Source organism: Ranitomeya variabilis, chromosome 2, assembly GCF_051348905.1.
Source record: "Ranitomeya variabilis isolate aRanVar5 chromosome 2, aRanVar5.hap1, whole genome shotgun sequence".
Classification (NCBI taxonomy): domain Eukaryota; kingdom Metazoa; phylum Chordata; class Amphibia; order Anura; family Dendrobatidae; genus Ranitomeya; species Ranitomeya variabilis.
This window is the reverse complement of record NC_135233.1, coordinates 120,821,192-120,848,283: the sequence shown is the minus strand read 5'-3', so window position 1 is coordinate 120,848,283 and position 27,092 is coordinate 120,821,192. Positions and strand designations below refer to the sequence as shown.

At 43.1% G+C, this 27,092-nt stretch overlaps 1 protein-coding gene across 5 annotated transcripts in view; it reads right to left on the bottom strand.

The window, feature by feature from the left end:
* The window catches only part of ACTN2 (actinin alpha 2), a 158,937-nt gene that overhangs the window by 33,112 nt on the left and 98,733 nt on the right, over positions 1–27,092 (bottom strand). For 3 of the 5 annotated variants that reach the window (XM_077282906.1, XM_077282907.1, XM_077282908.1), the window contains 3 exons: positions 23,747–23,825; positions 4,576–4,657; positions 2,780–2,865 (listed from right to left, as the gene is read on the bottom strand). In XM_077282906.1, the coding sequence (XP_077139021.1) occupies positions 2,780–2,865; positions 4,576–4,657; positions 23,747–23,825 (247 nt within the window). The remainder of the gene's footprint in view (positions 1–2,779; positions 2,866–4,575; positions 4,658–23,746; positions 23,826–27,092) is intronic. The other 2 variants (XM_077282909.1, XM_077282910.1) reach the window with 1 other exon arrangement.

Here is a 27,092-nt window from a genome sequence, read left to right as displayed (position 1 = left end):
CCTGAGTGACGGCGGTAATGCCGGGTATTAACAAACGAGACTCAGCCGTATTTCTCGCATGTGTGATCCCGGCCTAAAAGGACCCATCAATATGTAACAATAATTTTTGTCCATTTTAAAGATATCCATAGCTTGAACACACGAAGGGGGCGATTCATCCGGACTGGTGTAGTCACCTGATTGTATAGGCGGTTCCACAGTTAATGAATTAGGTGCCTCTGTTACTCAGTGTGTGCTGCCTTCCAAAAATATAAACCAGTCGGCGCCTGGGATAAACTTCCAGAGTAAGTTACGTCACTTTTGTGGCATAGCTTATGATGAATTTGATAGGCGTATGTGACCATGCCCCATTCCGCCCATAGTACGCCCACGTAAATGACAAACGTCAACTTCGAAGCTGTGGAAAAATATTGCGATTTAGGCCATGAATCCCCTCAAAGTCTTGTCTGAACCATTTTAATCTTCCAGTGGTAATTTTAATGTGAAATAATAACTTGCTTTTATGCTATTAAGAAAAGTGATGACATTTTCGCTCACTAGGATTTTACTGACCTGAGTTTTCTTGTTTTCTTCTGAGAATCATTCAATTTGCTGATAAAGGCATCACAAAAATCACAATAAGAACAATGACATGCCAATTTTACCACAGATTTGCTCACAACAGAGCGGTTGACACTGCAAACTGCTGAAAAAATCTGGGGTAAAATAGGGATTGTGGATAAATCTGCGCACAATGGCCATTATATATTAATCAGTTCACACTATAAAAATACCTGAAGCCCACAAAAACAAGGTTTTTCAGCTCTCTTTCAATTGGAAAAGTGAAGAAAAAACGTGGGCTTGTTATTTTAGGAGTGGAGTGGAGTTGTAAACTAATTTATTAAGCAGAAAAGAAGGAAATTATGCAATTTTTGGCCCAATTAGTGCTGGTTTGAATTTCTTTATTAATTGCACACTGTATTTTTTGTGAAAAAGCTGAGTTTTTTATGCATTTGTTTTGGAACATTTTTGCAACTGGAAGTAAGCTGGTTTTAGCTTTGACTGGTATGAGAAATCCCAGTTTGTTATTCTCACTTGCTCAAACCATCTTTTTTACAGATATAACATGGACCCATTACAGTCTTTGGGCATGTCCACATGTCTACTTTTTTTTGCAGACCAATGGTCTGCATCCAGTAGAAAAGGGGCATATCTGTTTTAGATACATTTGATAAATCAAACTGTCCCATTTGAGAGAATGGGCTCATCAAAAAATACACAACACTCGCAATCTGTGTGATCCATGTTTCACTGAGCAGTTGATAGAGAAAGCTTTGACAATGTATTTGATTTTCATATGAGAACAACGCATGATCAATGGATGGTAACAAACTGACACAGGCCAAAATGGATCAAGCACACTGAAAAAAAAGTCTGATTTTTCTTACGGGGAAAAAAAACAACTTCTGGACGATACCCTAATGTGGGCCGATATTTCTGTTATGTGTGAATATGGTTTAATTTCACATACATTGTACACCAGTTTAAGCATGGCATATTAAAAAAGAAAGTTTGGTGTAGTCCTCTCCTAATAAACACAGGGGACTTATAACTATGTTTCTAATGCTCCTATTGGAAATTATACAAAGGGCCCAATATTTTGTGCCATTTTGCATCATAACAGAGCTGATCTGTCTTCAGAGGTGTAACATTTGCATACACAGTTATTGCAACCATGATTGGGCCCAGAAAGAGAGCCATCACCTATAGAGAAGCAGTACTGTCTTGATTCTTTCATACACAGTGATAAAAGTCAACGCAACGCCGGGCAGACCAGTAAAAAAATGACTCTTGAGTTAAAAGTGGCGCAGCTTTGTGCCCATCTTGTCAAAACCATGCCCAATGGTGTGTGTACTTGAACTGAGCAGCTCAAAGTATGCAGGTTGCCTAAGTCATCCAATGTCTAATTCATCCAGTACTCATGCTGGTGGAGGAAGTTGAGGGCAGTGAGTTGGATTTTTTGGGGGTACGTTCCAAAATTCGCTCACAGTCTTATCACACCCTAGTTTTGCTAGTTTCTGGGGGTACGTTCCAAAATTTGCTCAGAGTTCTATCACACCCTAGTTTTGCTAGTTTCTGGGGGTACGTTCCAAAATTTGCTCAGCGTCCCATCATACCATAGTTTTGCTAGTGTTGGGGGGTATGTTCCAAAATTTGCTCAGAGTCTCATCACACCCTAGTTTTGCTAGTTCCTGTTATTATAATTTACTTCAATTTAATTGAATAACATATTATGGTGACAGATCTGATTTTACAGAATGTGCTATTTTCTCTTAATCCTAAAGTAAATGTTCAATATTTCACTGACAATGTAAAGTTTTTGTGTTGATGTCAAGTACAAGCAACAAGGAGAAGGGGAGCAATCATTACACAAACATGCCTAAAGATCCATAATAGGCCTTTTTGGGATCTATGAACTGAGGAAGTCTCACACAATCATGAAGGTTGTAATTATATAAAATATGGTAGACAGTAGTGTAACTTGAAACTCATTTGCCCCAAAACAAAAAATCTCCACCAGAGCCCCAAATTATAATGGCTCTGTAAGTGTATTGGTCTTTTAATAGCCGCCAAAGGGACCATTTGGTCCCCTTAAGCTCCAGGGCCCAGGCATGACCGCAACCCCTGAACCTATTATAGTTATGCCTCTAATGGTAGAACACTTTTGTATTATTGACATATGATATAACCATGCAGGGTCTCCTCTCCTTGTCGTGATGTAACAACAGATCCAATATACCTGTTCTGCTCCAGCAAATGCATGGTAAAAACATGATACGTAGGTCATGAGGGCTCTCTCATCAGGTTTTGGTGTGTTCACAATATCTGAAAGGATGCAGGAGAAAAATTATAAATTATCACAATGTCATAGATAAATTTCAAATCCCTACCAAACATCCGCAGACACAATGTAATGTTGGAATGGTTGGTCTTTTATCTGCAAAAAGACAGCAATTCTGGGCTTAGAGCAGAAAAGCAACAGTCCTTGCATTTTATCAGGTGAAACGACCATCATGATTTGCCTTCTGAATAACAGATATTTAATCCTAAGGCTAGATATACAGTGTGTCTGTGCTCCTAGCTTACAGTATATGTTAGGAGCTATTCCAGTCATATACTATAATGGGTCCATAGGTGTCACGGGTGTGTCAGGTGTGACAGACAGTGAACCTGGATCCGGCTGTAGAAGGTCTTTGCGATTAGCTCTACAAGCACCTGCTTGATTTTTGCATCTCTGTTATTGAGTGATATCCTATTCCCTCTAGGACCCAACAGTTACCTCCACTTTCTGCTGCTATTTAACTCACCTTTGCTGAAGGTTTAAATACATTCAGTTTCTTCAGCAAGGTGCTGGTGTTAGCTCAATTTCCCTCTGTCTGGTTGGAAGTACTAGCAGTCGGCTACTGTCTTCTTGGAGGTCTCTGGGAGGATTGCTGGTGTGATATATATCGTTGGTCTTCTCAAGCTAAGTGTATCCCCTCGTTTGTCCACCCTCTGTCTTTAGTTTTAGTAGGTGGGGACTAGATCTCACCTCGTCCCCTCCCTATCCAGGGCCTATCGCTAGGGTCAGGCAGGGATAAGGTTCCTGCTCAGCTATAGATGTGGAACCCATTTAGGGACGTTTAGGGCAGACAGGGTGTTGTTAGATCTTCCTCAGGGTCTCCCTTCCCTAGTGTTTGGGCTTCCCCCTCTCTTCCCTCGTTGTTGTGCACCTTACTTCTCCCTCATTCAGTGTGACATTAGGCCATCATTCACCAGATGGGAGGCCAAAAGTGTGTTCTTTTGGGCATCTATCTGGCTGGTATGTGTCTGCATACAGTTTGTATGTACAGCAGACTGTGCTTTACTATACCGGGGACTACTACAAAGAAATCCAAACCATGTGGCAACTACTTCTTTACAATGGGTCCCTATGGTGAATGGATGCATCGGCATCTATCCTGACAGTGGCCACTGTGGGGCGTGTGTGATGGCCACAAATGTAGAGTGCACCTAGCCTTAGACATTTATGGTATATCCACAGTATGCTATAAATACTTGAAAGGTGCAGGTTCTGATTCTAGGACCCTAGTTCCTAATTTGCATGCAGCCATTGGAGTCTCAAAAGTCTTTAAAAGAGAAGAGGCATTAGAAAGGGCTCTTTAAATTCAGTAATGTTTTAGAAAGAAAAAAATGCTGCACATGCTTTATAAAAGATGCTCGGTTTGCTGCTCTGTCCGAGAAAAAGATCTCTTCAAAAGATCTAGATTAGTGATTAGCGACCGTGCTCAGATAAGGTGTTCTCCGAGAATGCTCGTGTGCTAACCGAGTGTCTTCGGCATGCTGAAAAAATACGTTTGTGTCCCCGCAGCAGCATGTCACGAGGCTGTTCAACAGCAGCAACACATGCAGGGATTGCCTAACAAACACGTGGCGATGGCATGTTTTTGTGATATTCCATAAATTCAGATGCAGTCACATAAATACATGACGTATTGGACTTCCTGTCAGACTGGATTAGAAAACAATGTACAACATCAAGAAATGGATTCCTACCTTCAGCGTCTAACATCTTTGGTATATCTAGGTATTTTTCAGCAACGTCCATTGCTAGGTTTATGTTTCCAACAGGGTCATCCTGTGAAATAAAATTGCATGTTTTGTATGTGCCATACTATAATAGTGTTATTATTGATGTTCATCTTCGGACTTTCCAGGATTAACAAAAATGTGAAATTAATTAAGTTTTAGTTAATTTCTTGCAAACCAAGTAGTAGGTCTGGAGGTAACACAATATTTAGTTGATTAATGTTATTGGCAACAGATATGTTCACGGAATCAGGACTGTAACTAGCATTCTAGGCAGCATTATGTGGAGGAAATAAGCCAGTAGACTGGTTGTTGAATGGACATACATGTATTTTCTCTAATGATATTCAATTCTTAAGTTTAGTCATGCAATCTATGTCTACTTTAAAGGTTATTTGGGACAATTTAATTTCTTTCTTTACTATATTCTTAAGAATTTACAGGCAGGTAGTTACCAACTACCTGCCTACTGTGCTCATCTTTGATCTCTGCTGGGCACAGAGAGGTCACAGATGACTCCTGCTGACAATTCAACGGCTTCCGCTAATAACAGGTCGACAGAGCAAAGACTTCTCTTTTGCTCTTTTGATGGGCGTGACTGCCGATGTCATGCTGATTGACAGCCAACTCCTTGCTGCCTAACTATAGTGAGCCAGCTGTCAATCAGCATGATGTTACCAGTCATGCCCCGTCAACACAGCAGCCCAGAAGAAGAAAAGCTGCTCTGTTGACGAGGAGCAGCTGAATTGCCGGCGCCGGGTAGAACAGGCAGATACTTAGTAACTACTTGCCTGTTAGTTCTTAGGTATATACGGGAGTAAAAAACTCCAATAACCATTTTCTCTCACATGTACTTTATATTTTACCAGAATCATTCTATTTGATCTGATTTCTCTCCAAAATCCAAGTCATATTCTTTTTTTTATTGTGGCGAAAAATAACATCATGTCAATTATTTTTATGATTCTTACCATATTTCATAAATCAATAGTATATGTAAAAATAAGAAACTTTGTAGTATAACTCCTCCGACAAATCTGCTTCTTTCTACACTAGGACTGATCAGTCATTCACAAAAATCTCAATTCCTGAATAAAATCTGTATTCAGTGAAGACAGATTTTTACATTACTGATATACCAGATGACAGTGGATTTTTAACCCCTTCAAGTATAGATATGTCATCAGTCGTGTCCCTGCCTTTGATGCGGGCTCCGGTGGTGAAGCCCTGCTATGTGTAGCACGTGAAATCAGACAATCACAGCAACAAGTATCCTAAAGAGACTATTGAAGCCAGTAAAATGTAAAAAAAAAAAAAAGTGTTGAAAATATTTTAAACAATAAAACACAAAAGTTCAAATCGCCACCCTTTTGCCCGATTCAAAATAAAACAATACAAAAAATACACATATTTAGTATCAAAACATTCAGAAACGCTCGATTGGTAAATGGCATAAAAACAAAAAATTTGAAACGCCGGAATTTGTTTTTTTTGTCCATTGCAACATTGCAATAAAATGAAATAGTAGGCAATCAAAACAATGTATGTACCTTAAAATGGTATCAATAAAAAATGTCAGCTCGGCGAGCAAAAAATAAGCTCTCACCCATCCAAGGATCTCGAAAAATGGAAACAATATGGGTCTGAGGAAATGGCGACTTTTTTTTCCAGACAAATTAAAAAAAACAATTTTCACCACTTAAATAAGAAATAACCTTTAAATGTTTGGTATCTGCGTACTCGTACTGACCTGGAGAATCATCTTGGCAGGTCAGTTTTAGAATTTAGTGAACATGGTAAATATAAAACCAAAAACAATTGTAGAATTGCGCTTTTTTTGCAATTTCACCACGCTTAGTTTTTTGTCCCCCTTTTCCAGTATACTATATGGTAAAATCAATGGTGTCATTGAAAAGTACAATTCGTCCCACAAAAAAACAAGCTCTCATACTGCCATACTGATGGAAAAATACAAAATTATGGCTCCTGGAAGGAGGTGAGGAAAAAGGAAAAATAAAAAATTATGCAGAGGTGAAGGAGATAAAAGATTCTATGTTGAAGGGAGTATGGAGGAGGAGGAGGGAGGAGCTCTACCTCTGCCCCTCCCCTCCTTCTACCATCCCCCCTCTACATAGAATCTTAGTAGCAACTGTCTTCTCCAATCTCAGTAAATAGAAAGTCTGTTTTCACTGAAGACAAATTTTACCCATGAACTGAAAAATATTTAGAATTGAGAGTCCTCTGTGTTTGATACCTTTTAATGGCTGAGGCCGGGATCACACATACGCGTGATACGGCCGAGTCTCGCAGGTGAAATCCCTCCTTTGGCGCCGGCACTTGGGAACGGAGCGTGTAGCTCCATGTGTTGCTGTGCGGCTGCACGCTCTGCTCCGGAGTGTCGGCCTCAGAGGAGGGATTTCACCTGCGAGACTCGGCCGTATCACGCGTATGTGTGATCCCGGCCTAACTGAAAAGATGGTAACAAATTGCAAGCTTTCCAGACTACTCAGGTCCCTTCGTTAGGCATAGGATAACACAAAATCTGAAGAATCACATGTTTATACACAGCACAGCAGAAAGATAATGCAATGGATAAGACAGGTGACGTGAAGCAGAACTACCATTATGGGTGAGGGATAAACTGTTGTGTCCATAAATATTGGTACAGTTCATAGATAAGGAATGTTTTATTGTCCTCTGATTGAGGTCTGGTTCTGTGTTGTGATGCCCCCACAAGGTCTGTGTTGTGTTCAGATTTTGTATTAGTCTATGCCTGATGAATAGACTTGTGTAGTCTGGAAAGCTTTCAATTTGTTACCATCTTTTCAGTTAGCCATTAAAAGGTATCAACCACTGAGGACTCTCAATTCTAAATATTTTTCTATCTACTGGCTAACACGGTACCAAGATATATATTTTTACTGTATCACCCATGAACTTAGAATTTTGAAAATGAAAGATCAGTCCAGGAGAAGAAAGAAGCAAATTTCTCTGATAAGACATATTGCTAATTTTCTTATATTTGTGTGTACTATTGATTTATAAGATCAAAGTTAAAATTGCATTAGATGCGGCCCTTTTTCGTTTTAGCTTTTTCCTTTTTCGCTCCCCTCCTTCCCAGAGCCATAACTTTTTTTATTTTTCTGTCAATATGGCAATGTGAGGGCTTGTTTTTTGCGGGACGAGTTGTACTTTTGAACAACACCATTGGTTTTACCATGTATTTTACTAGAAAATGGGAAAAAAATCCAAGTGTGGTGAAATTGCAAAAAAGTGCTATCCCACACTTGTTTTTTGTTTGGCTTTTTTGCTAGGTTCACTAAATGCTGAAAACTGACCTGCCATTATGATTCTCCTCATCATTATGAGTTCATAGACACCAAACATGTCTAGGTTATTTTTTATCTAAGTGGTGAAATAAATTCCAAACATTTAAAAAAATAAAAAATGTGCACAATTTTCTGATACCCGTAGCGCTTCCTTTTTTTGGGATCTCGGGTCGGATGAGGGCTTATTTTTTGCGTGCCGTGCTGACGATTTTAATGATACAGCATTTACGCAGATACGTTCTTTTGATTGTCCGTTATTGCATTTTAATGCAATGTTGCAGTGACAAAAAAAAACGTAATTCTGGCGTTTTGAATTTTTTTCTCGCTACGCCGTTTAACGATCAGGTAAATCCTTTTTTTTTATTGATAGATCGGGCGATTCTGAAAGCGGCGATACCAAATAAGTGTATGTTTGATTTTTTTTATTGTTTTATTTTGAATGGGGCAAAAGGGGGGTGATGTAAACTTTTAAAGTTTTTTGATTTTTTTTCATATTTTTTGAAACTTTTTTTTAAACTTTTGCCATGCTTCAATAGCCTCCATGGGAGGCTAGAAGCTGGCATAGCCTGATCGGCTCTGCTACATAGAAGCGATGCTCAGATCGCTCCTATGTAGCTGAATTCCTGCATTGCTATGAGCGCCGACCACAGGGTGGCGCTCACAGCAATCCGGCATCAACAACCATAGAGGCCTCAGGTTGTCATGCTGACACATTGCTGACCCCCGATCACATGACGGTTCAAAACAGCTGACATGTCACGGCTTTGATGTGGGCTCAGTGCCGGAGCCCACATCAAAGGGGGAGACACGACATGCGCAGTACTAGTACGGCGCATGTCATGAAGGGGTTAAGCTTTCCTAGGGAATCAATTGGAACTAAAGAAAACTTGTGCAAAGTATGGCCCATGGGTCACATCAGACTCTTCAGCTCTTTCTATCAGGCCTGCGGACCAGGAGTGAAAAATGACTTGAAACTGTGGATCATGGATCCCACCGTATGGCTGACCATTGCAAGGCATCTCAATTTCACTGGTATCTGCATCCTCGGGATTCAGTACTGGTGAATATAATGGTGTAGTAGGGAGGCTCAGTATAGCACCCACGGTGTTGTCACTAGATTCCGCCTGCTTGGCAGAGCCTCAGTCCATATGCTGCACAGGCTAGAGTAGCATCAGATAAAATGTGGCTAGGTGAGTAGTTCTATACTTTTAAAAAACTTTATCAGACAATAGCTGGGGGAAACTGAGGGAACCATCATAGAGTGTGTAGGGAGCTGTGGGGGCCAATACACAGTGTGTAAGGAGATGTGTGGTCAATCATACCATGTATGAGAGAATAATACTGTGTCAACCTGTGGTGGCCATCATACTGTGTGTGTGGGGGAGTTGTGAGGTGTTGGTGGGGGGCTGTGGCAGTAGGATACTGTATGTTTTGGGGCTCTGGGGTTCATCTACTGTGTATTGAAAGTTGTGGGGGCCATTATACTGTGTATGGGAGCCACCATACTGTGTGGGCGAAGCTGTGGTGGCATGATACTGTATGTGGGGTTTGTAGGGTCTATCATACTGCCCCAGTCTGGTAATTTTTCTTTTAGCATAATTGCTCAGATCACTCCCTAATGTCCCCTAAAAGTGACAAACTTTTTAGCAAAAGATGAGCCTGATCTTCTGGGTTTTGGATTCCCGGCATGTAGAATGTGATCACAAAACCCTCCATGGCCACTCTCGTAGTAAGGATTATCTTGCGATGTTGCTTTTTGCACTATCCCATGGCTGCTAAATACTTTAATAAGCGGTTAATGAACGCTAACCTCCTTAGAGAGGTTACTTTTCCGTCATCACTTCACAAACAGTGCAGCAGTACTGGGAAAGTGAAAAGAGCGAGATCTCGTGCTTTCACTGTGCGAGTGGCCACGGTAATTTATGGGATCCCGCTCTGCATGCCAGGATCCCAGTTCCAGTATCTATCTAGTAAATGTTGAGCCCTATTAAGGGACATTAAGACATGTTCTGCTCAATTCGGTTAACTTATATTTTGAATAATCTAATCACTAGTCTGGGGCTGGCCCCTCTTTCATCAGATAAAAATGTGAAGTCTCAGACTGGTGACCCTTTAAGTTTTCTGCCTTTTTAAAGAATAACTTAATGATTGCTGGTGTTGTACCACTGGGAACAGCGTCCTCAAGAGCGAGGATTTACAATCAGCACTCAGATATTTCCAGCAGTTCCATAGACAATAAATGGGGAACTGGTCAAACAAGCGGACCTCCACTCCAATCACTATGGAGCTCTGTATAGCTCGGTTCTCAGGTCCCAGAGTCCCATTCTCGGGTTCTTTGGGGTTCCTACAAGTTGTTTCCTTAGTGAACCTTAAAGGGGTGGTCCGATGGCAAAGCATTTTTCTCCTAACTTCCTATCTATTTAGCCTTGTAGTCAAAGCTATTTTCTATTACACTTGCTTTAAAAATTTCCTATCGTTCCCGAACTACACGATCTAACAGCTGTTGTATTTTTTTTCTCTACTTCTTGTGTGATGATGATCCATTTGAGTATCCCAGTGCATGCTGGGATACTGAAACAAAGCGTAATAAGGGGGAGAGACTGCGGTTATAGTCACGGCCCCTGTCCCCTCCCTGAAACAAAGCGTTATCAGTGATGCTAGTTTCAGGGGCTGATCACTGCTCTGTTCCTCAGTGTTTCCCTTGTGCAGTGTCTCCTCCGTTGTTCAGTGTATCCCCCCCCCCGTACTATGAGCGCAATGTCCGGTCTGTTGTCGGCTTAGATGAATAGTTATAAGCCGGCAGCAGAGCGGTGTCACTATACCCGGCATGCAGGAGACTAGCGCCACCCACGCAAGTGATGTCACTGGTCTCTGCCGGGTACAGTAACCCTACTCTGCTGCCGGCTTATTACTATTCATCTGAGCCGACAACAGACCGGGCGCTGCACTCATTGCACAGGGCACAGGGGGAGATACTGCACAAGGAGACACTCAGGAACAAAGCAGGGACCAGCCACTGAAATGAGCATCACTGATAATTAATCACTTCACGGAGGGGGCAGAGGCTGTGACAGTGACCGCAGCCTCTGTCCCCTGATGATGCTTCGTTTTAGTATCCCAGCATGCACTGGGACACGGAAATGACTCATCACACAGGAGGTAAATAAAAAAAATACAATAGCTGTTAGATAGTGTAGTTAGGGAATGGTAGGAAATCAAGTATATTAGAAAATAGCTTAGATTATGAGACTAAATAGACAGTGAGTTAAAAGAAAAATGCTGTGCCTTTGGATCACCCCTTTAAGTTGTTGCCTATCTTGTGGATATGGAATAACTTAACATTTTGGGAATAACTATATAAATTAATATACAAACTGTGTGCTCTGGCATGGCGTCCCTGTTGGATATAGTTTAATTCTGTATCTGGCTTGGACAAATGCTTCATGATTCCTCTTTTAGCATTATATGAGCCTCACGTACCACAGAGGAGTAAAGATTAGGAAGCATTCACTGGGATTATGCTGTATAGACAGGCTATGATATCAGTCCTGCCAACACACTTTGTTTCTTAGAATAGGGTAGTGATGAAGTGGGAAGCCTGATCGGTCAGAATAAAATGAAGTAATACAGGAGAGGTGTAAGCAATAAGCATGGGTATATACTCTAGTCATTTCAACTTGGTAATTCTGTTTTCGGTAAAATAACAGAAAGCAGCCAAAGTACGGTAATATATTATCACTAAAATAGTAGTTTATGCTGTATTTCCACTTTCATATACTGTATATACATTACCATTCCTTCGTATAACTATAAATAAAAGGGAAACATTTATGCCATTTCCAGTACAGCAGCTGTTATTGGGGAAGCACAATTTGTAGGTTACATTTGATCAACAGGTAATTAGACTTTTTTATTACTGTGTGTGTAAGGCCATGTTCACACGTTCAATATTTGGTCAGTATTTGACATCATTATTTGTAAGCCAAAACCAGGAGTGGGTAAAAAATGCAGAAGTGGTGTCGTGTTTCTAATTTTTCTCTGACTGTTCCACTGACAGCTGCTGACATCAAGCCCACAAACCTATTACCCCAATTGCCAATGCACCAGGGCAATCAGGAAGAGCCAAGGCTAAGTGTCAGAATTGGGGCTTCTAATGGATGTGCTAATTCTGGGGCGGCTGAGGGCTGGTTTGATTTCCCTGGGAAGGGACCAATATCCATGGACCTTACGAAACTATTAATATCAGCCCGACGCTGTCTACTTAGCCTTTGCTGGTTATTAAAAATAGAGCTAGTTATTAGAAATAGGGGGGACCACACATCATTTTTTTTAGGATCCCTTTTTTAATAACAAGTAAAGGCTAAGTAGACAGCTATGAGCTGATATTAATAGGCTGGGAAGCTATAAGGTTATCAGGCTCTTCACAGACTGATAATATAAGCTTGCAGCTGGCTGCTTTCCCTTAGCCAGTTATTAAAAATATGGGGTACCCCACGTCTTTTTTTTTTTAAATAATGTATTTATTTAATAGGTTAAATAAAGCTAAACACCCTTTAGTTAGTTTATTATATAGCTCTGTCAAAAATTAAGAGACCACTGCAAAATGTTCAGTTTGTCTGATTTTTCTCTTTATAGGTATATTTTTGAGTAAAATGTAAATTGTTCTTTTAGTCTATAAACTTCTGACAACATGTCTCCAAATTTCCAAGTAATACATTTTGTATTTTTTTCTGACAAAGAAAAATAGTTAAAATAAAAAAAAATCCAGTGCTTTCAGACGTCAAGTAATGCAACGAAAACAAGTTCGTAATCGTTTAGAAACAACAATACTAATGTTTTAACTCAGGAAGAGTTCAGAAATCAATATTTTGTGGAAGAACCATGATTTGTAATCACAGCTTTCATGCGTCTTGGCATGCTTTCCACCAGTCTTTCACACTGCTTCCGGCGCAAAAGTTTAAGCAGTTCTTCTTTCTTTGATGGCTTGTGACTATCCCTCATCCTCTTGATTACATTCCAGAGGTTTGCAATGGGGTTCAGGTCTGGAGATTGGGCTGCCTATGACATGGTTTTGATGTGGTGGTCTCTTAATTTTTGCCAGAGCGATGTGTAGGGGGCTTGTGACATTCAATTTCTATATAAGTATCGTAGCTACAGCACCTAGTCTACCTATCTATTCTAGATTAATATTCTATCTCTTCTATTCTGACAGTTTGGGCTGTGAATTTACTGTACTTGGCTGATGAAATGTCAGGTTTCCCTTGAGATGGGTGCATAATAATCAGATGCCGCACGCATGGCACGTGTGCGAAGTGATTTTTTTTCACACCCGTTGACTTGCATTGGCGAGTGCGATCCGATTCTTGCATCCAATCACAGCATGCTGTGATTTTTTTTCCTCAGTCCGATCCGAGCTGACAAAAACACTCACAGATGAGCACTGACTCATTTAATAACATTGGTCAGAGTGCAATGCAATGTTTTCTCGCATTGCACTCCTCTGTATTATACGCCAGTGTGAGTCCTAATGTTGAGTCTAGGCACCTCAGCATAGAGAACCTACATTGGAGATATATGTTAGGGGGACCGCCCAATGTGATACATGCGGTGAAAGTCAGCGATAGGTCACTCCCAGTGGAAAATGGGAAATAGTGTACAGTGTAGAATAAGCTTTTCATACGGCTCACCAGGTAATAAAAGGTATACTGACATATATTGACCTGACAGAGATCTGCTGTATACTACATTTGTACTTTACCAGGTTACTCGAGCCCTGAGGATGCATTCAGCATATTCGCTGGACAGATCCTGGAGACTGGATGTAATGTTGTTACTGTACAGTAATGTATCATATCATATTCTATCAACATTGCATTGGGTGGCTCCTGTTGGCTAAAGCGGCAGTATCCCATTGTCTTAACATGGGGGTCACTCACAATAAACTATTAGTATTATGTAGGTCCCTCTTATATTGCCCAACCGCTCTGACCAGTCACAATATGGACACCATGAGACCTGTCCACAGCAGCCAAGCTGGAATGCCACATACAGGCAGGTATGGAGAAAAAAAATGCACCAATGTTTTTCCACTCTCTCAATATCTACTATACAGTATAATTGTCTAAGGGTCACTTCCGTCTGTCTGTCTGTCTGTCCCAGAAATCCTGCGTCGCTGATTGGTCACGGCCACCAGGCCGCGACCAATCAGCGACGGGCACAGTCCGGCCGAGAATTAGTCCCTCCCTACTCCCCAGCCGTCAGTGCCCGCTCCATACTCCCCTCCAGTCAGCGCTCACACAGGGTTAATGCCAGCGTTAACGAACCGCGTTATGCCGCGGTGTAACGCTGTCCGTTAACACTGCTATTAACCCTGTGTGACCAACTTTTTACTATTGATGCTGCCTATGCAGCATCAATAGTAAAAGGATCTAATGTTAAAAATAACAAAAAAAATAAAAAATAGTTATATACTCGCTGTCCGTCGGCCCCTCGGACCCAGAACAGACCTTTCCCGCTCCTCTCGACTCTCCGGTGACCGCTCCATGCATTGCGATCTCGCGAGATGATGACGTAGCACTATTTTTTATTTTAATTCTTTTTTTTAACAGGGATATGATGCCCACATTGCTATATACTACGTGGGCTGTGCTATATACTACGTGGGCTGTGCAATATACTACGTGGGCTGTGCAATATACTACCTGGCTGTGCAATATACTACGTGGGCTGTACAATATACTACGTGGCTGTGCAATATACTGCGTGGCTGTGCAATATACTACGTGGCTGTGCAATATACTACGTGGCTGTGCAATATACTGCGTGGCTGTGCAATATACTATGTGGGCTGTGCAATATACTACGTGGCTGTGCAATATACTACGTGGCAGCGCAATATACTGCGTGGCTGTGCGATATACTATGTGGCTGTGCAACAAACTAGGTGGGTTGTGCAATATACTATGTGGGCTGTGCAATATACTACGTGCCTGTGCAATATACTACGTGGGCTGGGCAATATACTACGTGGGCTGTGCAATATACTACGTGGGCTGTGCAATATACTATGTGGACTGGGCAATATACTACATGGGCTGTGTAATACACTACGTGGCTGTGCAATATACTACGTGGGTGTGCAATATACTATGTGGGCTGTGCAATATACTACATGGGCTGGGCAATATACTACGTGGGCTGGGCAATATACTATGTGGCTGTGCAATATACTACGTGGGCTGTGCAATATACTACGTGGGCTGTGCAATATACTACGTGGCTGTGCAATATACTACTTGGCTGTGCAATATACTGCGTGGCTGTGCAATATACTATGTGGCTGCGCAATATACTGCGTGGCTGTGCTATATACTATGTGGCTGTGCTATATCCTACGTGGCTGTGCAACAAACTACGTGGGCTGTGCAATATACTATGTGGGCTGTGCAATATACTACGTGGGCTGTGCAATATACTATGTGGGCTGGGCAATATACTACATGGGCTGTGCAATATACTATGTGGGCTGTGCAATATACTATGTGGGCTGTGCAATATACTACGTGGGCTGTGCAATATACTACGTGGGCTGTGCAATATACTATGTGTGCTGGGCAATATACTACGTGGGCTGTGCAATATACTATGTGGGCTGTGCAATATACTACATGGACTGGGCAATATACTACATGGGCTGTGTAATACACTATGTGGCTGTGCAATATACTACGTGGGTGTGCAATATACTACGTGGGCTGTGCAATATACTATGTGGGCTGTGCAATATACTACGTGGGCTGGGCAATATACTACGTGGGCTGGGCAATATACTATGTGGCTGGGCAATATACTACGTGGCTGCAATATACTACATGGCTGTGCAATATACTACGTGGGCTGGGCAATATACTACGTGGGTGTGCAATATACTACGTGGGCTGTGCAATATACTATGTGGGCTGTGCAATATACTACGTGGGCTGGGCAATATACTACGTGGGCTGGGCAATATACTATGTGGCTGGGCAATATACTACGTGGCTGCAATACACTACATGGCTGTGCAATATACTACGTGGGCTGGGCAATATACTACGTGGGCTGGGCAATATACTACGTGGGCTGGGCAATTTACTATGTGGGCTGGGCAATATACTACGTGGCTGTGCAATATACTACATGGGCTGTGCAATATACTACATGGGCTGTGCAATATACTATGTGGCTGTGCAATATACTACGTGGCTGTGCAATATACTACATGGCTGTGCTATGTACTACGTGGCTGTGCTATATACTATGTGGGCTGTTATATACTACCTGGGCTGTGCCATACACTACGTGGGCTGTTATATACTATGTGGCTGTGCTATATACTATGTGGCTGTGCTATATACTACGTGGCCGGCCGCAAACAATCAGCGACAGGCGCAGTCCGGCCACGAATTGGCGTGGGATTTGAACCACGCTTCGCTAATTGGTCGTGCCCGGCCAGCCGAATCCTGTGTATTCAATGTATTATTCTAAAATCTTCATAAATAAACTACATATATATATTCTAGAATACCCGATGCGTTAGAATCGGGATACCATCTAGTAAGTCTATAAAAGCCTTGTCCCGAGTCTCATAGACTTACGCTGAGAAGTGACTTCCAGCCCACCCAGCAAACAATGAAACAAACCGGCCAGTCACAACTCCGGTTACGTGGTGTAGATGAAGAGGGAGCGTGCTGGGAACAGCTGAAGAGGGAGACCAGAAGTATTTTACTACACACAGGAACATACATTGCAGATACCTATCCGGTAGTGTAATAATAAAAAAAAAAAGGGGAGTGGTACTTTAAAGGTAGGTGGTAAGTGTCAAAGTAACATCCATGTGAATGCTAGGACTCCAGGTTTCATAGCAGAACATTGCTCAGAGTATCACAATGCTTCCACTGATAGCCTTCATATTTCATTCTGGTGCCCTCTCTCCCCCAGAAAAAGAAACATTATTTATAAGACCACCTCCTTCTATTGTTTTGTGGTCAAATTCTGATCCTCACCTACCCACTTTAAAGAATAACTAAACTTTGTATTTTTTTTATAAATTTTATCCAGCATGGAATATTCTGAAAACTGTGCAAATCGCTTTATTAGGGGATTTTTCTTAATTCCTGTAAAAAATGTGGCCTCCATATCCCTGCTTTTCCCTAGTCTGTTTACCTGTCTTCAACAGAATTAATATCAGAATGTACTCATTGGGAGTACAGATGATGGCAGTGAAAGTGTTAGGCCGGGATCACACATGCGAGAAACACGTCCGTGTCTCGTATGTGAAACCCAAGCTCTGGCGCCGGCATTTGGGAGCGGAGCGTGCAGCTCCATGTGTTCCTATGCAGCCGCACGCTCCGCTCCACAGTGCCGGCGCCAGAGCTTGGGTTTCACATGCGAGACACGGACGTGTTTCTCGCATGTGTGATCCCGGCCTTAGCATGTTACTCCTTATCAAAGTGTTATGTCTGTGGCTATACAGCAAACTGCAACTTGTGTTCTGACACCTTTATATCATAGGAAAAAGTAGGTGTAACAACCCTGCCGGCTTCACTGCATGTCCTCCCATCCCCCACCTGCTTTTCACTCAAACTCACTCACTTCTCCAGTCCATGCTCTGACTTCTCTCTGCTGCCAGCTCCATGCTGTGTGCCTCATGTCTGCTGCTTGCTCTGTGCATGCTCTGTCTGTGTGCATAGGGGGCGGCCCCGGCAGTTCCTGTGTCTTATTGAGACTGTGTGCACCTTGCTAAGGTGTCCCCGGCCAATAGCCATGAGGCTTCCTGTATTTAAGACTTCCCCACCCATTGGTGGGGGCCTGTGCAACTTTCTCCCTCAGTCAGTTCTTAGCTGCTGAGGTGCCAGGCAATGTCTCTGTGACTCTTGTGTCCGCCACCCAGTGGGGCGTTGTACCCTGGTTTGTGTCCTGTGGTCGCCACCCAGTGGGGCGTAGTACCCTGGCATGTGTCCTTGTGTAGCCACCACAGTATATCCCTGTCTTGGTTTGCTCTGCACTCTGTGTCTTGCTTTGCTCTGCTCTTGGCTCTGCACTCTGTGTCTTGCTTTGCTCTGCTCTTGGCTCTACACTCTGTCTTGCTTTGCTCTGCTCTCGGCTCTGCACTCTGTGTCTTGCTTTGCTCCGCTCTCGGCTCTGCACTCTGTCTTGCTTTGCTCTGCTCTTGGCTCTGCACTCTGTGTCTTGCTTTGCTCCACACCTCAGCTCTGCACTCTGTGTCTTGCTTTGCTCCGCTCTCGGCTCTGCACTCTGTGTCTTGCTTTACTCCGCTCTCGGCTCTGCACTCTGTGTCTTGCTTTACTCTGCTCTCGGCTCTGCACTCTGTGTCTTGCTTTGCTCTGCTCTCGGCTCTGCACTCTGTGTCTTGCTCTGCTCTGCACTCTGTCTTGGCTAGCTCTGCTCTTGTCTCTGCACTCTGTGACTTTGCGTTTCTGTACTTGGCTCCGCCTCCTGCTCTTGGCTCCGCCTCCTGCATTTCTGTACTTGGCTCCGCCTCCTGCTATTGGCTCCGACTCTTGTGTTTCTGTACTTGGCTCCGCCTCCTGCTCTTGGCTCCGCCTCCTGCGTTTCTGTACTTGGCTCTTCCTCCTGCGTTTCTGTACTTGGCTCTGCCTCCTGCTCTTGGCTCCCCCTCCTGCATTTCTGCTTTGCTCTGCTCCTTGCGGTCTTTCTCTACCAGTTCTCATATACCCTCCTGTCTGAACAGGTTCCTACCTGTTCTCACATATCTGCCTGCATACCACTCCCTACCGGTCCTGTCAGTGTACAAGTTCAGTCATCTTGTCCTGCCTGTGTCCCAGCCGTGCCCGCCTGTCTGCCAGAGTGCCAGCCATGCCTGCTTGTCTGTCTATGTTCTGTTTCCCCCAGTGGGATCAGCAGCCACAGCCAGACACCACCCTGGAGAGGTACCTGGTAGCTTCCTGCCGCACAAGCCTGACCTCACCATCAGAGGCTCCAGCGAATACTTAGTTACGCCCCTTCCAGGGTAGTCTGGTCTGTGGCATAGTGGGGCCACACCACCGCACGCCTGCGCCAACCAGTCTGAGCGTGACAGTAGGTCTTCTGTGGGATCAGATTAGACTGGCCAGCCTTGGTTGGGCATATACAGTATTTACCATAATTCCCCCTCGCGGACCACCTCTGGAGCATCTAGCCACAGCACATAGGGAACACCCCACAAGATCTGCTGTTTTGGAGATGCTCTTATCCGGTCACATAGCCACGAAAGTAGAAGTTGACCATTTTTCCTGCTTCCAACAAGTCAGCATCATTAACTGCTCACTTTGTGCCTAATATTCCCTTGATATTTGCAAGTGTAAGGAGATAATAATTGGTATTCACTTGTCCTGACAGTTGTTTTATTGTTATAGATGATCAGTGTATACACTGGAAAAGTGGAGATGAATTTTGTTAATACATTCTCTTGACGTTCATCTTGAGTTACAGCCTGTGTTATATCCAGAGCTGCTTTCACAATTCAGAGCTAAAAGGTCCCAGCATTCCTTGGTGGTTTGTTTACTTGTGATTTGCATATCACAAATTATAATTTACGACAGGCACTGTACAATAATGTGACGTGGGACTCATTTTCCCATTGCATTATTTAATTAAGCTGTTAAACAGGACCTGTCAGCAGGATATTTGACCCCTAGCTAAAGGTACAAGTGTAAAACCCCCTAATATTTATTACATTCAGAATTTCAATGGGTCATTTTTGAGAAATCTATATTTTTATATTTTTTATATAGTTTTATTCTCAAGTGCATTGGTGCTGACACTTCACTTTGCTCTGCTGTACTTCTCTGCCCACTGCCAACAACCGGTCAATGATTGACAGGTCACTCTTGTGCATTGGTGCTGACACTTCACTTTGCTCTGGTGTATTTCACCGCCCACTACCAACCTCCGGTCAATGATTGACAGGTCACTCTTGTGCATTGGTGCTGACACTTCACTTTGCTCTGCTGTACTTCACTGCACACTGCCAACCTCTGGTCAATGATTGACAGGTCACTCTTGTGCATTGGTGCTGACACTTCACTTTGCTCTGCTGTACTTCACTGCACACTACCAACCTCCGGTCAATGATTGACAGGTCACTCTTGTGCATTGGTGCTGACACTTCACTGCCCACTGCCAACCTCTGGTCAATGATTGACAGGTCACTCTTCCGCTGGCAACCTGTCTCCCTTGGCGAGCTTCTGATTACGTTTCAAAATGAATGTACTGGTTCCTGCAATGTCATCAGAAGCTCACCGTACAGGCGCTGCCCCTTCTGATGACACGTACCTAACTAATGCCTACGCAGGGAAGTGAAGGGAAGAGAAGTGTGAACTGCAAAGAATGAACAGAGGCCAGCAGTGGGCGGTGAAGTACAACAGAGCTGGTGAGTGAAGTGCCCTTGAGAATAAAGCTTAAAAAATAGATTTCTCAAAAATATACACTCGTACTTTAAAGGGAACTTGTCACGTGAAAAAATGCTATTAACCTGTAGATATGGGGTTAATCTGCAGAATGTTAGCATTTTGAACTTGCTCGGTACCAGCACTTTGAGCCCCGTTGCTTAGAGGAAATTAACTTTATTCCTCCTGGCAGCGTAAAGCATTCAGTCGCATAGTTTTTCTAGTGTGGGTTCAGTCATCATTCTGTCTATAGAGAGCAGTGGCTATAACTGCACCCCCAGCACTGACTGACTGCAGACCCCAATGCTGAGCTGCTGTCAGTCCGGGCCGGAGGCGAGGTTACAGCTACTGCTTTCTCTGCCCTGCCAATGTGACTCAAACCCAAATGCTGCCAGGAGAAATAAAGTGAATTTCCTGATGGCAGCGGGGCTCTAAGTGCCGGCACCGAGCAAGGTCAGAACGCTAAGCCCTTCATCCCCAGGCCATTTTCCATTTTTGTTTTTAGCTCCCCTTCTTCCCAGAGCCATAACTTTTTTATTATTTCCATCAATATGGCCATGTGAGGGCTTGTTTTCTGTGGGACGAGTTGTATTTTTGAACGACACCATTGGTTTTACCGTATCATGGAAAAAAATTTCAAGTGCAGTGAAATTACAAAAAAAAAAATGTGATTGCGCAATAGTTTTTTTTTACCATGTTCACGAAATGCTAAACCTGACCTGCCATTATGATTACCCAGGTCATTACGAGTTCGTAGACACCAAACATGTCTAGGTTCTTTTTTACTTAAGTAGTGAAAATAAAATCCAAAGTTTGTTTAAAAAAATGGCACCATTTTCCAAGACCTGTAGCGTCTCCATTTTTCTTGGTCTGGGGCTGGGTGAGGGCTTATTTTTTGCTTTCCGAGCTGACGTTTTTATTGATACTATTTTAGGGTCAATACCATGTTTTGATCGCCTGTTATTGCATTTTATTGCAAAGTTGCAGCGATTCAAAAAATTTAATTCTGTAGTTTTTTTTATATATATGGTGGCCTCCTCACTCTTCACCTACAGATGATGTCAGGGTAGAGAAGGATCTGGCCTGTTGAATTTCAAGAGCTGATCCTTTTGTTTGCAAGGAGATAAGGTGACTCTGGCAGTGGCTCTCTCATTGATAATACAGTTAAGGCTACTTTCACACTAGCGTCGGGAACAACCCGTCGCTGCGCGTCGGGCCGACGTTCCCGACGCTAGTGTGGTCTCCGCCGCACAACGGGGGCAGCGGATGCATTTTTCCCACGCATCCGCTGCCCCATTGTGAGGTGCGGGGAAATGCGGGGAGGTGGGGGCGGAGTTCCGGCCGCGCATGCGCGGTCGGAAAAAGCGGACCGTCGGGAGCAAAAAACGTTACATATAACGTTTTTTTTTCCCGACGGTCTGCTACCACACGCCCAAGCGTCGCAAAACGGACGCGACGTGTGGCAATGCGTCGCAAATGCGTCGCTAATGTTAGTCTATGACGAAAAAACGCATCCAGCAAGAACTTTTGCTGGATGCGTATTTTCGGCAAAACGACGCATTTGCGACGTATTGCAGTTAACGCTAGTGTGAAAGTAGCCTAAGGCTACTTTCACACTAGTGTCGTGCACTGCACGTTGCTATGCGTCGTTTTGTTGAAAAAATGCATCCTGCAAAATTGCTTGCAGGATGCGTTTTTTCTCCATAGACTTGCATTAGCGACGCATTGCCACACATCGCAACCGTCATGCGACGGTTGCGTCGGCCCGTCGCCACAAAAAAACGTTGCTTGTAACTTTCTTTGTGCGTCGTGACCGCCTCCCCGCACATCACAATGGGGCAGCGGATGCGTTTTAAAACTGCATCTGCTGCCACCATTGTGCGGCGCTTTCACAGTTTGCGTCGGTGCGACGTGCAGTGCACGACGCTAGTGTGAAAGTAGCCTAAGCTGCTTTCACACATCATTTTTTTTTGCATCAGTCACAATCCGTCGAATGTTGAAAAAAACTGATCCGTCGCAGATTGTGAAAAACTGATGCGACGGATCAGTTCTTTCGACTGATCCGACTAGCTGATCCGGATAAATTGGATCCTAAAAATATCGGAGCATGCCCAGTTAAAAAAAAATGGAATCCGTTGCCGGATTCCGTCATTTGACGGGTCCGGTGCCATAGGGTTCTATTTTAGCAAACAACGGACGGCGACGGATCCGTCGCTGTCCTTTTTTTCGACGGACACAAAAAACGTTACTATGTCTGTTTTCAATTTTCGACGGATCCAGCAAAAAACGGATGAAACGTAAGGCCATCCGTCGCAATCTGTCGCTAATACAAGTCTATGAGAAAAAAACGGATCTGGCGGCAACTTTTGCCGGATCCATTTTTATTCAAAATTGATTGTGCCTGATGGCAAAAAACTGATGTGTGAAAGCAGCCTAGGGTATGTGCACACGTTGCGGATTTCCTGCACATCCGCAGCGTTTTTTACCGTGCAAAAATGAAAAAAAAAACGCTGTGCCAATGGTGCGGAAAATTCCGTGCGGAAACGCTGCCGATTAAAAAAAGTAGCATGTCACTTCTTTTTTGCGGATCTGCAGCGTTTTTGTACCCATTCCATTATAGAAATCCGCAGGGGTAAAAAACGCAAGAAATCCGCACAAAATCCGCAGTAAATTCGCAGCAAATCCGCACAAAATCCGCATAAAAAAAAGCATCAAATCCGCACCTGCGTTTTCTGCCAAGAGATGCAGAATCCGCACAAAAAATTCCACAGGCAATTCCGCAACGTGTGCACATAGCCTAACACTGAGCATTCCTGTGCATCGTGGAGTCAGGAGAGATAGGTGTCCACTGACAGCTGTGTAATGTGTGTAACCAGCCTTAGGGGATATCTGGCATGATGTTTATTGCCGGTTTTCAATAACAACCATGAGATATAGAAATACAATACTGTATGTGACGTATCTGTGGATCAGGATAGTGTAAGCATTGTAACTACACACATCTGCGTTGGAGCCTCCACTAAGAGGCTGTGATGCACATTGAGAACCCAACAGACCTCATTATTAGGTCCGTGATGCACATTTTGTGTCCTTCATGTGAAGAATGTGTCACCGTCATAAATTCTGCTTTTCTTTATCTAATATGGAAAAAAGTGGGGATTTTTATCACAGATGCGCTCCCGTCCTTAACTCCGTATAGTAACTGTAAATTGTCAGAAGTAACCCTATGCATTAAGTTGCTGTTATGGAGGATATAAAGGTGTTTGGCTGTGGGTAAAAATCACATCAGGAGTGCAGTACATGCAGTGTTAGTCGGTGTAAGTACCAGTCAGTAAGATCTGATCTCTGTAGGAGGTTGACCTTATTTAGTTTGGAGTAGTCAATGAGATCAGGCCGATGTCTGTGGATCAGGGCACATAGACCGAGACCATCTTTCCAGCTTTATCATATACAATGCAAGAAAAAGAAAACAGTTACACGTTTTATTAAAAGAATATACCTAGAATTCACAAACACATGAAAAACACTATTTAGGTAAATTGTTAGAGTCTGTCACCATAAACTGAGTCTATAAACTAAGCACATCTCCTTGTAGGGGATATAGCCCCTTTAAAAATCTCCCCTTTAGTGTTCTGATCGTTGCCGCCATTCTGCAAAAACTGAAATTTAAGAAAATATGCTAATTAAGGTTCTCAGTGTGCCCTTGGTGTGGCCAAGAAGCTCAGTGCAGCGGACTGCCGGCTGGTTTCACATGTCCCCATCGCTGTCACTGGTGATTGACAGTTCTGGTTGCCTGGAGTGAGCAGTGTCAGCAGAGGAAGCTCAGGCTAGCGAGTACTGACAATCTCCAGAGAGGGAAGAGGGGACATGCAAAAAACAGTGTGTGGAATGGTGCACTGAGCCTCTTGGCCACACCAAGTGTGCATCAAGACCATTAATTAGCATATTTTCTTAAACTTCAGTTTCTGTACAACGGAAGCTTCTATTGCGCATTTTATTTTTATCTTAGGTTCTGCTTGTTAAATGGCCACAGTGTAAATGCACATCTACTGTCATGGCGGAAAGTGTTCGCAGCCTTGAAATTGTTCCAGAAAATGAAGTATTTCTCCTAGAAAATTATTGCAATTACACATGTTTTGTTATATATTTATTTCCTTTGTGTGTATTAGAACAATGCAAAACAAAATAAAGGCAAACTGGACACAATTTCACACAAAACCCCAAAAACGTGTCCGACAAAATTGTTGGCACCTTTCCAAAATTGCAGGTAAACAACTTTGTTTCAAGCATGTGATGCTGGTTCAAACTCACCTGTGGCAAGTAACACGTGTGGGCAATATGAAAATCACACATGAAACCAGATAAAAAGCGGAGAAGATGACTCAATCTCTGCATTGTGTGTCTGTATGTGCGCCACACTAAGCATGGAGAACAGAAAGAGGAAACGAGAACTGTCTGACGAGACATACTTTATTTTCTGGAACAATTTCAAGGGTGTCAACACTTTTGGCCATGACTGTATGACTGTATGCTTTGTACTTATCTCAACATGTGCTCTGGCTCCATCTAACTCCAATTTTTTGGTTTTGAGTCAGGCTTTTCCTTCTTCTCTTAAGAAATGTTACATTATGTTACATATTTGTGCTGAAAGCCAGTGACTGATTTTCACTGAGGTTATATGTTATATCTCATTGTATATACAAGGTGGTATTGAGAATGTACCTGCTAAATCATTGTCACCAATCTGCACCAAGACCAATAACACACAGTAAGCAGAAGAGCAGCTCTCACCAGAAATATGTGGCATATGGAAGCATGTTTTTTTTCTTTTAGCTTTTTTTTCTCATTTTGTCAGCCTCTTTGATGTTCCAGGGAGCCCAAAACTGTATTCTCCAGTGGATCATCAAATTGGAGCAGGGCTCTGGTTGGTTTCAGGGCTCATGAGGCATAACCTTGTTATGTGGTCCTCCGGGGTCCCAGTGCTGACTTCGATGGAGTGGCACCGATGCAGGAGATGATTATAGGTTCATTTTATTTTACATTGATGATTGTATTATTTAAAGGGAATCTGTCACCAGGTCTTTAATACCTAATCTGAGAGCAGCATGATGTAGGGGCAGAGACCCTGATTCCAGTAATATGTCACTTATTGGGCTGCTTGCTGCATTTAAGCAGTGTACCCCAACAAAAGTCTTTAGTTGTGACTCCACAGCTTTTGCCACCTATGCAGAAATTTCACCAAGGATGCCATAGCAATACCACTTGGCACAGGGTCTGGAGCCATGAGGCAGAAACCTATACTATACCTGCAGTTTAGAGTGTTATTTCGGCTGTAATATCCAAAATCCATGTTATAGTACTGAACTTTTCAAAGGTCAGCTTTAAACTCTGTGGTTATCTAAGTTCGATATGGACTCTAAAACGTGTCCTTTTTATAGCTCTTTGAATCCAGTCTAATAAACACATTTATTTGGGGCATATTTGTCAAAACTGTCTAATACTTAGAAGCGAAAACTTAGGCTAGACAGTCTGAAGTTACGTTCACACGTCGGTACTTTCGGTCCGAGGGCTGTTGTGAACTCTGTTTTTGGGCTCCCTCTTGTGGTCACAAGTGGTACCGTGTGAGTGTTGTCTTTGGGCTCCCTCTGGTGGCTCTTTGTGTCATTCTGCAGGTCTGAGGTTGGATCAGCTGTCTCGTTATCTGTTAGCTGGTTCCTATTTAGTTCAGCTGGACTCTCAGTGGTTGCCTGCTGTCGTTGTATTCAGTGCTATTCTGATTGCTCCTGTCTACATCCGTTATCAGTCTCTCCAAGAGAAGCTAAGTTTTGTTTGCTTATTTTTGCTCATCTGTGTTCAAGATGTGTCCTAGTATATGATGTGTTTTGGTCTAGCTTGCTAATATGTGATTTCCCTGCTTGCTGGTGCTCTGGGGTGCTGAGTTGCTCCCCCCACATCGTTAGTTGGTGTGGGGGTTCTCGCATTCTCTGCGTGGATATTTTTGCATAGGGTTTTTTACTGACCGCACAGATCCCTTGCTATTTTCTGCTATCTAGCGTTAGCGGGCCTCATTTGCTTAACCTGTTTCATCTCTGCGTTTGTCTTTTCCTCTTAACTCACCGTTATTATTTGTGGGGGGCTTCTATATCTTTGGGGTATTTCTCTGAGGCAAGTGAGGTCTTACTTTCTCTTTAGGGGTAGTCAGTTTCTCAGGCCGTGAAGAGACGTCTAGGATTTCAGGAAACGTTCCACGGCTACCTTTAGTGTGTTTGGTTAGAATCAGGTTTGCGGTCAGTCCAGTTACCACATCCCCAGAGCTTGTCCTATTATCTCTAACTTAGCTGGTTAGATTTGTGATCCTAAGCCACTGGGATCATAACAGTACAGCAGGCCTGAAAAGTGTTTAATGCATCGCAGAAGTGGGATAAGAGAAGTCCTGAGTACAATTTTTTTTTTTTCCTCTCCCTTTGCTGCAGTCTGTCCAGCTTCTCTCATCCCCTTAATCTCTGGGTGGCTTTGAGTTCAGCTGCAGACATGGATATTCAGAGTCTGACTTCTAGTGTGGATCATCTTGCTGCAAGGGTGCAAAGCATTCAGGATTTTGTTGTTCACAGTCCTATGTCTGAGCCAAAAGTACCTATTCCTGAGTTGTTTTCTGGAGATAGATCTAGGTTTCTGAATTTTAAGAATAATTGTAAATTATTTCTTT